Genomic DNA, 13,419 nt, shown 5'->3' on the forward strand with positions numbered 1-13,419 from the left:
GAGTATGAGAACTTTTGACCGACGAGCCGGACATCCTTTGGAGAAACCCAGCTCCAGGTCCTTGTGATTGGCCGAAAGTCGCATGGATCATCTTGAGGTGTTTTCAACCAGCCTCTGATAAAGGCTGGAGTTAGGAAGAGACGAGGCTGAGCGAAGTGTGCCGTGCAACTCACGGCCAAACGTTCGGCGAAAAGGGCTATGGTAAGTCGTCACAACAAAGATTCGCTGCATATGGAACGATCATCTCAGAGTATGCGTATATATGACATTCTATCTCAGTATGAGTTCCCGTGAGAACCCTGTCCTTCTCTAAGAGAATTACGCTCCGACTGCCAGCAACGAATTGACAGTATCGACAACACTGTCCTCCAATTTCCGATACTCGAGCTTCAGAATTTCTTTGCTTCTGGAGTTGTCGAAGCCAAAGATGTCCTTGGGACGATCGCTCTTGAGGTCTGCTGGAAGTTTGTCTGCCAGCTCTGGGAATTTTGTCTTGATGACGTTGGCAATCTCGCCGTTAGACATATACCCAGCAGTGACGAAAAACCGCTTCCCTCCAGCCTCTGGTACTTCCATGGCCTTTACGTGCGCCAGCGCGACGTCCCGGACGTCAACCCAAAGGAAGACTCCTGTAGGTGGAAGACCATCCTTCAATTTTCCCTGAATCATGTTCCGAATGCGCTCGTTCGATGTGTTGATGGCATCCAAGGAGTTGAGATAATGCACCACTGGTCCGAGGACAAGAGGGGGGTTGATTGTCGCAAGATCAAAGTTGGGCTTCTCATTCTTTACGAAATCCCAGGCGGCTTTTTCCGCGAACGTCTTACTTGCTCGGTAAGCGTTTGCAGGGTTTTTAACCGCTTCTTCCTCAGTGATGGGATTCCAATGCTCCTCGGAATAGATCTTTGGATGATTGCTTGGGTCGATGATAGAGGCAAAGGATGAGGTGATGACCACCCGCTTGACTGAGGGTGCTGACTTCTTCACTGCCTTCAAGATCCCAGTGGTACCGATAATGGCTGGATCAAGCAAATCCTTCTTGGGGTCCGTGACCGAAAAGTGAAATGGGGAAGCAGTATGCAGAACCGCGTCGAAAGGCGGGTCAGATTTGACAGCTTCGTCAAAAGCGGTTTCTTGAGCGATATCCTTGACGATGACATAGCTGAGTTTGCTCGAAGGGGTCCCAGGGTGGTTGCTCAATATTTTCTGGCCTTTGTCGTCCGAGCGAACGGTAAAAACCACGTCATGGCCACGTTGCAGGAGATAATCAACACAGTGCGCGGCGATAAAGCCTGAACCACCGCTGAGAAGAACTTTCATGTTTGCAGCGTGATAAGATCTCTTGAAAGTCTGTGTGACAGGGTTGAGATGTCGAGCAGCGTGAATCAATCGAACTCCAGAACGAAGCATGGGTGCTTTTTATATCGCCTGAAGGATTGATAAGTCGGTGGACCACGGGATTTAGCCGGGACCCAAGTTCGGTAGATCGTACGGAGTATGTACTGAAGATGCCACCCAGATGCAGCTTTCACGTCACGATTTTTGGTTGAACGTTTCTGCTGATCAATTCACCCACCTTTGCTGTCTTTGCCAGGAGATGATTCGCTTCGTCATCATCATCGTCACAAGAAAATGTCATGGTGAACATAGTATTTCGCCGAAAGTCATAAATCCTGTCCATCGAGTCATGTTCGGATATAGTCGGGCTTTATCGTCTCTCCGGTCAAAGTCCTGGTTGTGGGAAGACGTGATTGCCCTAACACTGCTCCATAGAGTGGCGCTGAGATAGCCTACCTTACACAAAGTCCAAAGTCCGTGTAGGAGAGCCTTGAGAACTGCAAGACTCAGAGGTTTCTACCACCGGATTCCAGTTTGCATGAATCTGTGACAAGTGTGCGGTAGACAATATGACAGCATGAGACTCTCCATATTCGAGTCCACCAGACACCGAAAACGGTACAGGTTGTCGTTGTTATTGAAGCCTGGAAGTGAAAGGTCGTGGCAGCAGGAATTCCCAAGGTTTGGGATGCCAAATGGGATGCCTAAGGCTGGTGGGCTGAGAAATTAGGGACACGCTAGGGGCGAAGGGGGACATTTGGTTGGGTCAAACGCCACTGAGGGGAAGAAATGGCGCCTAGGTTAATTCGGTGCAGGCGCCACTTATTATACCTACTGCAAACACAATTATCTACAAGGCTGTGACCTGGCTTTCGCAGTCTCTATATTTCAACAAGTTCAACGAAACTGCTTCATCAAAGATGGGTAACGACGGAGGCAGGTAAGTCCGTTGAAATTCAAACTTGTTGCGCCTGCACTAACATAGAGCAGTATTCCTACGCGACGCGAGCTGGTCAAGGAAGCCGCTCGAAACCCGACTGCCACTGAACTCAAGGATAAGCAGAAAGAACACCTCGCACATCGATGGTCACAATGTCCGGTATCGCACAGACCGCTCGCCAAACCAATAGTCTCAGACTATTCAGGGGACCTCTACAACAAAGATGCCATCATCCAATTCCTCTTGCCGGCCGAAGCCAGTTCGATAGACAAGCAAGAATATGAGAAGTTTATACAAGGACGTATCAAGAGCCTGAAGGACATTGTGGAAGTCCACTTCGAGGTCGAGCATGACGAACAAAGAAAGACAGATAAATGGATTTGCCCAGTCACATCAAAGGAGCTGGGACCAAATGTCAAGGCGGTCTACCTGGTGCCCTGCGGCCATGCCTTCTCGCAAGAGGCCATCAAAGAGATGAAGAGTGAGGGGAAATGTGTCCAGTGTGCTACACCATATGAAGAACGTGATGTCATCCCTATACTGCCCAGTACCGAGAGAGACAAGGCCTTTGTGATGGAGCGCATGGACACTCTCAAGTCGCTGGGGTTGACCCATTCTCTAAAGAAGGCGAGTGGAAGCAAGAAGCGAAAAGCAAATGGTGAAGGCAAAACCGAGTCATCAACCGGACTTTCTGGAGATACGAAAGAAAACAAGACGAATGGCGAGAGCAAACCTGCTGCGGCAAGTATCTCACAGACGGGGACGCCACAGTCTGGGACGTCAACACCGAGAAGTGCAAGTGGTATAAAGAACGCGGCGACGGCAGGTCTCACCGCTCGCGTCCTCGAGGAGGAAGAAGCCAGGAAAAAGAGGCGACGCGAGAATGAGAATATCAGCTCCTTGTATACCACAAAGTCTGAGGGACAGGGGAGTAGAGGCCGTGATTTCATGACCAGAGGCTTTACGATCCCAGCAAATGCACGGCATCAATAAAGGGCTAGCGAGACGACGGACATGCCATCGAGGTGTTCGCTCGACATCGAAACAACCCCGAACTTCCCCTCTGTTGGAACATCCTGAGATTCACCGGCAGTGGCCCATGACTCGACTTACATGATCGGGAGTGGTGGCTGGCGCAGGTACCCGACGCCCGGATTGTCTGGCACGGTCACCTCATCCTTGGCTACAAGGAGACACCAACAAGACTCACCGACATCTGAACTGTTCAGGGCGCCTAACGCGGTAAGCTCATGTAGCCGCCTGCGACCGCATGTCTCGTTGCGTATACGCAATCTCTAACGCATAACCTCTGAAGACGAGGCGAGCGACACATTCTTCCCGAGGAGGACGCCTCATGCATCGTTCAGACCTGCTCGGAAGTGCCTGGCCGTCCATTGCAGACTTGGGATGCTTGTCCATGTAGAGAGGGCCGGGCCTCCTTCCGCTATATCCCGGGTTAGCCTGTTGAGGCTTGTTTGATGGCCGTCATTGATCCCTTCCTCACAAGCCGATCTTGGTCTTTGTACCTGACAGGGCTGCAGAAACCTGCCAAGACCCTGACAAGGAGCGCTGCCCGTATGAATTTGGTCGTCATCGGCAGACTGCTGCCCCTAGGCCATCCGGTATGACCGGTCGTGGCGCTTGATCGCCTGAGGCTACCCTTGGCGTTAGATACGTTCGCGCCCCTTTCACTGCCAGCCCACAGCCATGTACTGACACTTCCGGCCTTTGTACAGCAAGATCGCGTTTCTTGGCAGCAATAGTCTGGTTGTGGAATATCCGGCGCATCATATTCCTGTCTGTCTGGTGGGAGATAGCGTCGTTTTGCAAGCGTGGTTGATCACCGCGACACGTGCGATGTAAGAATGACAAGCGATTCTCCACAGGCTCAGCAAGAGCATGATATTTCAGGCCTGCCATCCACTATGTGAATTGAAGATACCTAGGTGATCACGATCCATCTCTTGGCCTTCTGCAACGTATCTGTCGGTACGCTAAATGTTCTTGCTCTGCAGGCAGGTTAATGCGCAGAATATCCCAGGAGGTACCCTTTCCGGTGTAGCCACGTCAGTCGGAGTATCGGCAACCAAGGCCCGGCACTCAACTCTTTGCAAGGCTGTTGAATTGGGGGCTGTGACTATTGTATACGTACCGACCTGGAGAGACTTTACGATCATACTTCCACGAGCCTGTACGGCTTTGGCGTCGCTCCAGCACGCTGCATGCCCCGGTGCTAATTTCCCGGTCGTTTCTGGTGCTAGACAAGAATTCTGAGAAACAGATAATTACCCCCTGCAATGGCCTTCATGATATGTTGTCAACCACTTTTCCAACCGACTTCTGTTTCCATTTACCTCCAAACCTCCTACCAACGGTATACCAACATTCTCAGCCATGGTCTCCTTCAAGACTTTGCTCTCACTCGCTCCGGCAGCCAGTCTCACCTTGGCCGCGCCCTCATGGCCTCCAAAGCCTGGCTGCGGAGATCTGGATATCATTTTCACGTACGCTTGCCTGCCTTTGTCTTTATTCGAGTATCCATCACGGACGGTACAAGAGCGTCAGACACTTATGGGTGACATTGCAGTGGCCTACCACCATACCATCCCCTGGTCACGGCGCAGGGCTTCGACCCGGCAGCCGTTGATGCCGCGCTACGAGGGGACGCCGCCGATATCGTCAAAGCCGGGTATAACTTGCGAGGTATGTCCAGCCGGTCTACTCCGGCCTAGCATTCCTCTTCCACCCAGGCCAGGATCACTCTGGATGCCATGGTGTCCAATTGCCTTGCTCGGCTTGCCCTTCTTCCAAGGTGACTAACACCCGTCGTGTGGTAGTCGTGTTGATGGGCCCCGAGCAGCCCTTGAGCGTGTTGTCAGGCCAAATGGACGGCATCAATTGGGACGGTACGGGCGTTGGGTACGGCGTCAGGGGTTCGCGTTTGGAGAATCTCACGCTCAGATTCACTGGTACGTTCTTATGCTTGAACTCCTTTCCAATGTCAGGTTCTGGCTCTGGCGCTGCCTCTCTTCTCCGGTGCCTCAATATGGCGGCGACGCAACAAATAGTGATTGAGGAACATGTGATGCCAGAGAACTGTCTGATATGTAGCATGGTTGACGTGAGCTAACGAGAAGTATAACGACGCAGATACAATCGACTTGTACCGACACAAGGCGCCATTCGTTCCGATCGTGTTCGATCACAGTCCCGACTCGGCGCTTTGGGCGATTCAGCAAAAGTGGCCGCTCTCGACCAACTGTTCCAATTCGCCGGGGAAAGATCTTGTAAGTCTTTTCAGGTCACCAGCTGTTGAGTCGTGGCTGAAAGGTATGGCTGGCTGACGGGGAATAAATTTAGGGTTTCGAGATTTTCTGCGACATATGCCCTCAGTGAGGCGACCAGTCGTGAAATGGCTGGCTTGGACGTCGACGTCATGCTCGAGGCATGTCTGGGTTGAGTGTTACAACTAATCCGGGGCGGTTGGAAACAGGATGTCAAGTCTTGCGTTGGCTGTTGGCTTTGTATAAGAGTTTCATTGGTCGTTCTGTGTAATGGTGCCTTGATATACTGGCACGAATAGGGAAAGGCCGCGGACCTTAACTAATCAACTTCTCCGGGCTCCCTCACGCGCAATTGAATGTTATATGCAAGAGCGGCCATATCCGTGGTCACAGGGGCTGTGGACAAGGGGTACTCGTATTGAATCTTGTAAAATATTTTCAGTCGCCGGCAGTAGGTTCTTGACGTACGGGGCAATAGTCGACGAACCAGTTGAGGGGAGCTCTATCTGGAGAAATCAATTACTTGATGTGATTTGACCGCGTGCACCTTTACGTCCTTTTTACCAATTCGCCCCCATCGATTCCAGACAGGTAGGTGGCAAGACCATCGAGATGCTAGTGTCGTAATGTTGCAGGCCTGGGGACATGTTGGTGATGTTCTGAATTGCTCCGTGGGGCAAAGTGGGAGACGAGCTTTTCGGAGTAAGGAGTTCATCCGCATTGTACTCCAGTCACTGTCAGTACTCTCGGTTGTACGAGGTTGAAGTCTGCAATCATGGATGCTTCGGTATTGATCATTGGAAGGTATGCTTTTTGGCCGGGTGACGTATGTTGGATTGACACTGACGGTCTCTAGTGGTACCTTTGGGATCAGCACAGCATACCATCTCGCCAAACGAGGGTATACCTTCATCACCTGTATTGACAAGCATCCATGCCCGAGCTTGGACAGTGCGGCGTTTGATCTGAACAAGATCATCCGCACGGAATACGATGAGCCGCTATATGCCGAACTGGCGATCGAGGCACTAGAAGCATGGCGTGACCCCATGTGGAAGGACATATTCCACGAAACTGGGTGGATAGTGACAACATGCGGAGAGCCAGCGGCGGCTCAGCACCTTCGTCGATCTTATGAGAATCTAAAACGTCAAGGCCACGCTGACAGCATCGACTTCGTGGGGGGAAAAGACCAGATCACCCGATATGTGCCTCAGATCACTGCGGCCAGAGGCCTTGACAACTGGAAAGGCTTGTGGAATAGACAAGCAGGCTGGGCACATGCGAAGAATGCTCTTGCAAAACTCGGATCAGAAGCAGAACAATTAGGGGTCCGCTTCATCTCTGGAGCTGGAGGGACAATGACGGGCCTCGTAAGGGAAAGCAACAGAATCACAGGCGTCAAAGTCAAGTCTGGCGCTGTTCTTACGGCATCCAGATATATCCTTGCAACAGGTGCCGCATCGCCGGCAATTTTACCAGAGCTCTCCCCTCAACTCTGGTCGAAATGCTGGACGCTGGCCCATATCCAGCTCACGAAAGAAGAGGTAGAACAGTTCAAGGGTATGCCAGTGGTGGACAATCACGAGTTGGGGTTCTTTTTCGAGCCCGACCCTGATAGTGGATGGATCAAAATTTGCAATGCTTTTCCCGGGTACCAGTGGAGGAAAGGAGAGTACGCGCATGATGGGAAGGTGGAAAAGTACAGTGTTCCGCGATATGCAAGTGATCATCCGGAAGATGGCATCCCTGAAGAAGCTGTTCAAGCAATCAACCGGTTCATTGATGCAGTGGTACCTCAATTTTCGGGACGTCCGTTACTTGGAGCCCGCATTTGTTGGTGCACAGACACTCCTGACCAACACTGGCTGATAGGCCCACACCCAAACTATCCTGGGGGTGAGCTGCTTCTGGCCACCGGCGACAGTGGTCATGGCTTCAAGTTTCTGCCAACTATTGGCAAGTATATCGCAGATGCATTTGAAGGCAGGGAGACTGGTCTGCGTAAAGAATGGCAGTGGAGTGAGAGGAAGTGGCATCGGGATCCGACAAGGCCTGGTGATGTCGTCAAGGACCTTGGCGACGTCGGTATCGACAGTGATGGTTCCAAGCTGTACAACGCATGTCACTGTTGATGGATAGACAGCTATCAATGTCAACTGAAGAGCAGGATGGATATGGTATATGGAAGCAAGGACGAGTCCTCGCTCGAAAGTGAAGACGAAAAAGCAGCAGTCACGTGCCTCTCCACGAGGTCTTGGCGGTTCCAGCACCGGAAAAACTAGCAGCCGAGGTCGGCAAAATGTGCCATGGCCGCGATAGGAACCACCAACTTAGGTACTCCGTACTCGCGACCGTACCCGTCTCAGCCGTCTCTCAATCCTACCTACACTATTCGCACCACATTTCAAACCTCACCTTGTCGGCCTCCTTGATTCCATAGTTTCTACACATTCCGAGTTTCTTTTGACACCCCCATCCTTCATATCTCTGTCGCCCGCTTGAGGTAAGGACAGGAATGTGTCGGCACTTCTTCCTTGAGCGGTTGCAGCAAATTGTGGCGTTTCTAGCTCGTCTGATACTGAGTTTGCACTTGTCTCTTTATGGGGCATCACGAATTTCAGGTCTTAGCCACTCCCGCCTCCTGTGCTCCGTAAGTTCTTGATTTTCTGTCTTCCCCCTTGCTTGTTCGATGTACTGGCCGGTCGAGCTTTCTCAAAGCTCTCATTATGGCGGAAAATGACCCTCCGAACGCACGAGAACGTGATGGACATGCCGAAGACATTTTGTTGGAGGCTCCAACAGACGACGATGAACCCATCCACTTTCAGGTTCCGAAGGGAGGCGGGTATGCCCCAGCTATTCCTCTCGAAGTCCAAGACGAGGACGATTATGCCGAAAACATTCCTCTCATGGATCGAGCAGAGGACGAGCGCTCAGAATCCTCACAATCCCCTATAGCGGTCAAAAACCGTTCGCGTTATTCCCGCTTCAAAGAATGCGTGCACGCCGTTGGCCAGGTGCTCAAGTCCGCCCTACCGACCTACTGCGTACCATCTCAGATCTCGTCGCCGCGCGACAGTCCCACTGCATATCTCGACGCGCTCCGCGGCTACGCAGCGTTCTTCGTCTACATCTTCCACCTGTATGACCGACAAGGCGAGGTAACGTGGCGACGCTACCCATTCGTAAGCACACTCTTCTCAGGATCTGGCATGGTAGCCGTATTCTACGTCATATCCGGTTATGCCCTGGGCTACGGCCTGCTTCTAAATATGCACAGAAGGGAAGAAGGCCCAATGCTGCACAGCCTCGCGTCCTCCGCTTTCAGACGATACATGCGTCTGTACGGCAGTAGCGTCATGGCCTTGCTCATCACGCTTGTCCTTTTGCGCCTACGACTGTATGACGGCGTATATTTCATCCAGATCTACCACAAGAACTTCGGTGCCCAGCTGCTGCACTGGTTCAACGATGTCTTCAAATTCTGCAATCCGTTCTCCGCGAACGTGACGGATCTGAAGGACAACCACCCGCTCTCCTCGGACTACCTACCACAGATGTGGACCATTCCCGTGGAATTTCGTGGCAGCGTGTTCCTGTTTGCGTTTTGCACCGCCATCTGCAAGTTGACGCCCCGCGCTCGCATGCTGATAATGTGGCTTATCATTGTCGTCAGCTATTGCTGGCAAGCGGTCTACATTGCCGAGTTCACTGGCGGTCTTTTCATCGCGCAATTGTCGTTGTGTTGTCATCCCGAGCGTGTCGCGGGCCCTCCGCAATTGCCGACGAACAACGATGAGAAGCCTGCTCAAGATCAGTCATTGATCTCGAGGATCACACATGTCGCCATCTTCATCGTTGGCTTCCTTCTTCTAGGAGAAGTTGACGATGGTCAGGCCGAGCTCCCTCTCTGGAAACAGTTCCCTTGGGCGTATCTGAATAAAGCTATCCCGTTTTGGTGGCCGGAAACCGGACGTTATGTCTTTTGGCTTGGATGGGGCAGCTTGGCCCTCGTGTACTCGCTGGAGTTTTATCCGGCCCTGCAGAGGCCACTTGGCTGGAAGATCTCACGATACCTGGGGGACATCTCATTTGGCCTCTACGCTATGCATGTCCCTTTCGGTATGGGGATCAAGCAACAGTTCCTGGACTCATGGCGGCAAACACATCTGGGTGATTCCTTGTGGGCCTACATGTTGATGGCACTCATCATCACGGTCATCGTAATAACAGCCGCAGATTATTTCACAAAGATCGACAGAGCGCTAGTTCGTTCTGCAAGGCGACTGCAAGATAGATTGTTCACTATTTGGGATTAGACATTAGATGTACTGTAGCATGAATGTTGAGTAGTATTACGGAGTACGGAGACTACAGACTGATGTATATCCATAGGGCGGCATCGCCTTCCTCCCCAAACGGGATGAGCTGCCAGTCTCATCTTGGCGCATGCGGAGGAAGTCGAGCTTGACAAGATTTTGGACGAGTCGACTATCTCTCTGGATCCGTCAGAACGACAACTACGCACTGCTCCTTCATATCCGGTGTATTCAAGCTGCTCGTGAGCAACATGGCGACATCACGCCGCGCCTTTCAATCCTTATATGATCTCTCCAGAGTTCCGACTTCAAGATACATCTGTCGAACATGCAGGGATCGCCTGCAATTCAATGCGAAGCAGACTCGCGGAATTTCTAGCACAACCAAGGCCACTACCTCCTCCGACACCGACACCGTACCGGTGCAAAGCTACGTCGAAGCTCAAACGTGGGATGGACTAGAACACGTTGGACATCGCGGCCATTGGAAAGACATCCCTGCAAAACCACAGGATCAATTTGAACCGTAAGTCAAAACAACATACCCGGCAGGACGACGGTTAACGATCTTTAGCTGGCTTTTGAAGGACGACACAGCAACTCCTGATCGTACAAATCTTCTGGCTTCGCTATATATTGCAGTGGTGGATTGCCTTGCATACAAAGAGATTATACAGCAAGGTCGCAAACCGAAAAGTTTTTTGGTCAGAGGATTAAGCCCAATCGGCGCCGATGCGTACAATGCAGTCAAGATCGTTTTGTCTCCAACCGGTACCTTGTCGCACCTCGAGGATCCGACAGGAGTCCTGCAAAATCCCGGACCCCCGGCAGAAGACAAGTCTGTTGAGCTTCCCTTATCCGATATCATGGAGCTGCTGTCGAAGGCGAGATTCGACTTTAATGATCCGATCACGCTCTCTGTAAGTTATATCTAGCAATTTGCGCAGACTGCTCCAGGGGGATGGCTCTCGCTGACTCAAGATCCATCAGGTTGTCAAACAATATTCCCGAATATCCTCTATTCCCATTCCCGATCCCGTTCTGAACACCGTCATGCGCACCAACAAATCTCTTCTCGACTTCGTCAATCTGCTTGACACCGCCTCCAAGCCGAAGCCACAGAAAACAGCAGACATTCTCATTGCAAAGCAGCTCAAGGCGCTGCGCTGGACCGCGAAGGCCGAAGACGAGTCTCAAGCACTACCAGACCCTGAATCCAAAAGTGAAGTTGAGAACACAAAGCCGAAGAGAAAGGTTCCACAGCCTCTCGGACCGAATGTCATGGTCCTCTCACGCCGCGAAACGCCCGTGGACAAAGAGAAGGAGATTGGCAGGTGGAAGGTGATTGAGCGAGAACTCAGAGCTAAAGGGCTGCCGGTGTTGGGGCATAAGAACCTGGCGCCGCAACGGGAGGGCTGGGAGCAGACTGTCAACAATACAAGCTAAGTGAAGGCGGAATCGTGTTAACCTTCACAAAGGTCACTGGTGTGCCAGACTTGTGCCATGCTGAAAGCATGTTAATGGCCGATTCGTCCGAAGCATCTGGGGAATACCGGAGGTGTGCTGAGCGTTGCTGTTTAAGGGGCGAGGAAGGGTTACAAAATCCTTTGGCAGGCTAAAGCAACGATAGATGTACACTATATATTCTTGTCAATCTATATATCCAGAGATGATGCTGGTTTACTTTTGCCCGTCTCAGCGCAGTGAAATGCTGTATAAACATATGACCGTCAGTACGTGTCAATGTACGGAAGCCGTGAACTCTGGTTCCGAACAGACTCTTTGGCGTCCTGCTGGAGCACAAGATCCTCGTGCACTCAAAGTCTTCTTGTAAGCTCAACAGATTCCAGGTTGAAAAAGGGCTCCAGACGTGACTTGCACCATCGTTTAATCGAGAAAGCGTCATGAGCAATCGTCCGTCAGGACCCCAAGCCCCTTTCTTGACTCATCGCTTCCCCCAGTCCTATAATTCGGTCTTCCCGAGAAGAGAACTTTGCGGCTTTTATTCCCTGACAAACAGACCAGCCATGCCCATACCCGTGCCGATGCACATACTTACCACACCGACCTCACCTTCATTCAGTTGAGGCATCAGGGTGGCAAGCTGTCTCGTGCCCGTCATTCCCAATGGATGGCCCAAGGCAATTGCTCCGCCTCTGGGGTTGACCTTCTCGACATCCAATCCCAATTTGCGTATGCAATACAGAGCTTGACTGGCAAATGCTTCGTTGAGCTCCCATATGTTGATATCTTCCGTCGTCAAGCCGGTGTAGTCGAGCAATTTCGGAATCGCGACTGCAGGACCAATACCCATTTCGTCTGGTCTGCATCCTGCAACTTGCGTACCAGCCCACTTGCCAATGATGTCTTTACTCAAGCCGAGCTCATTGGCAGTGGATCGTCGCATGAGTAACGTCGCGGCTGCCCCATCTGAGACTTGAGATGAGTTCCCTGCCGTGGATGATCCGTCGTTTGAGAATGCCGGCTTGAGCTTGGCCATCTTTTCAGCGCTGGCATCGTGTCTGATACCGTCATCCTTGTCTACCACGACTTCCTTGGGAACATCTGGGTGTTCAGGTTCCGTCTGCTTGACCTTGACAGGCACGATCTCAGAATCAAACAATCCGGTCTTCTGTGCCTTTGAGGCTTTGCGGTGTGATTGGACAGCAAAGGTATCTTGATCCTCTCGACTTACGCCATATCTCTTGGCCACGTTCTCGCTCGTCAGACCCATCGGCATAATGCAGTCCTTAGTGTTGTCGTCTGGACTGTTTTTGAGCTCATCCCAGAGCATTGTGGGAATGGCCTTGCTACCGTAGTTTTTAGTCATACTCTCCATACCAGCGCCGACCCCTACGTCGATTTGGCCCATGGTGATACTGTGTGCTATGTTGGTCACAGCTTGTAGCCCCGAACTGCAAGCTCGGTTGACCGTGTGTAGGGATGTTCGCTCATGAAAGCCAGCGTGTTGCTGTGCCATCCTTGCAGCTTTTGATCCACCTAGTTCAGCCAGGACGACGCCAACTGCAACGTCGTCGATTTTGACAGGGTCTAGGTTGGGGTTTGCGGCGAGTGTGGCCCGCAGGACGTGTGAGAGGAGCTCATGGTCGTAAGCGTCTCGGAAACCGCCCTTGACTGCTCGCGTTACGGGTGTTCGCAGGGAGGATAGGATGACAACATCAGAGGGGTTCTTCGAGAGGATCTGCTTCAAGCCTCGGGCATTTGCCATGCTGTCTAGTGCTTTTATGAGTCGGAGGAGGAAGTGAAGATGCTGTTGAGTACGTCTGGGTCGACGAAATGGTCCTGGTCAGTGGGAGCACTTCTAGCGAACGAAAGGAAGCAAGAATAAGGAATGAGCGAGTCTTAAAGCGACAGAGTTATAAAAGATTGAACTATCTCTCAGCCAGTCGCCGGCGCAAAGAAATCCACCCTCGGGTAAAGACATGGCTCATTGAGGTTGCCACGCCCATTGCCATCGGATAAGAGCACCGGAAGAGGACCTCCATTTCTCCCCGCATCACATCCCGCACTGAGA

At 51.8% G+C, this 13,419-nt stretch overlaps 7 protein-coding genes across 7 annotated transcripts; 5 read left to right on the forward strand and 2 right to left on the reverse strand.

Moving 5' to 3' along the window:
- Positions 1 to 238: 238 nt before the first annotated feature.
- On the reverse strand, positions 239 to 1,402 carry PV05_04511 (uncharacterized protein). The gene has a single exon (XM_013460916.1). It carries the CDS (start codon positions 1,318 to 1,320, stop codon positions 319 to 321), a length of 1,002 nt encoding a protein of 333 aa, XP_013316370.1. The 5' UTR covers positions 1,321 to 1,402; the 3' UTR covers positions 239 to 318.
- An 856-nt stretch (positions 1,403 to 2,258) lies between these two features.
- PV05_04512 (uncharacterized protein) lies at positions 2,259 to 3,271 on the forward strand (the record flags this gene model as incomplete). Its single annotated transcript, XM_013460917.1, has 2 exons — positions 2,259 to 2,278; positions 2,329 to 3,271. The coding sequence occupies 2 exons, from the start codon at positions 2,259 to 2,261 to the stop codon at positions 3,269 to 3,271; spliced, it is 963 nt and encodes a 320-aa protein (XP_013316371.1).
- Positions 3,272 to 4,672: 1,401 nt separating this feature from the next.
- On the forward strand, positions 4,673 to 5,674 carry PV05_04513 (uncharacterized protein; the record flags this gene model as incomplete). Its single annotated transcript, XM_013460918.1, has 5 exons — positions 4,673 to 4,782; positions 4,866 to 4,981; positions 5,116 to 5,247; positions 5,429 to 5,565; positions 5,639 to 5,674. The coding sequence occupies 5 exons, from the start codon at positions 4,673 to 4,675 to the stop codon at positions 5,672 to 5,674; spliced, it is 531 nt and encodes a 176-aa protein (XP_013316372.1).
- A 553-nt stretch (positions 5,675 to 6,227) lies between these two features.
- Positions 6,228 to 7,697, forward strand: PV05_04514 (uncharacterized protein; the record flags this gene model as incomplete). Its single annotated transcript, XM_013460919.1, has 2 exons — positions 6,228 to 6,366; positions 6,419 to 7,697. Exons 1-2 carry the CDS (start codon positions 6,338 to 6,340, stop codon positions 7,695 to 7,697), a joined length of 1,308 nt encoding a protein of 435 aa, XP_013316373.1. The 5' UTR covers positions 6,228 to 6,337.
- Positions 7,698 to 8,291: 594 nt separating this feature from the next.
- On the forward strand, positions 8,292 to 9,884 carry PV05_04515 (uncharacterized protein; the record flags this gene model as incomplete). Its single annotated transcript, XM_013460920.1, has 1 exon — positions 8,292 to 9,884. The coding sequence occupies one exon, from the start codon at positions 8,292 to 8,294 to the stop codon at positions 9,882 to 9,884; it is 1,593 nt and encodes a 530-aa protein (XP_013316374.1).
- Positions 9,885 to 10,051: 167 nt separating this feature from the next.
- Positions 10,052 to 11,549, forward strand: PV05_04516 (uncharacterized protein). Its single transcript, XM_013460921.1, has 3 exons — positions 10,052 to 10,410; positions 10,459 to 10,804; positions 10,875 to 11,549. Exons 1-3 carry the CDS (start codon positions 10,136 to 10,138, stop codon positions 11,328 to 11,330), a joined length of 1,077 nt encoding a protein of 358 aa, XP_013316375.1. The 5' UTR covers positions 10,052 to 10,135; the 3' UTR covers positions 11,331 to 11,549.
- On the reverse strand, positions 11,517 to 13,313 carry PV05_04517 (uncharacterized protein). The gene has a single exon (XM_013460922.1). It carries the CDS (start codon positions 13,111 to 13,113, stop codon positions 11,887 to 11,889), a length of 1,227 nt encoding a protein of 408 aa, XP_013316376.1. The 5' UTR covers positions 13,114 to 13,313; the 3' UTR covers positions 11,517 to 11,886.
- Positions 13,314 to 13,419: the final 106 nt, after the last annotated feature.

This window comes from Exophiala xenobiotica, assembly GCF_000835505.1.
Source record: "Exophiala xenobiotica strain CBS 118157 unplaced genomic scaffold supercont1.3, whole genome shotgun sequence".
Classification (NCBI taxonomy): Eukaryota; Fungi; Ascomycota; class Eurotiomycetes; order Chaetothyriales; family Herpotrichiellaceae; genus Exophiala; species Exophiala xenobiotica.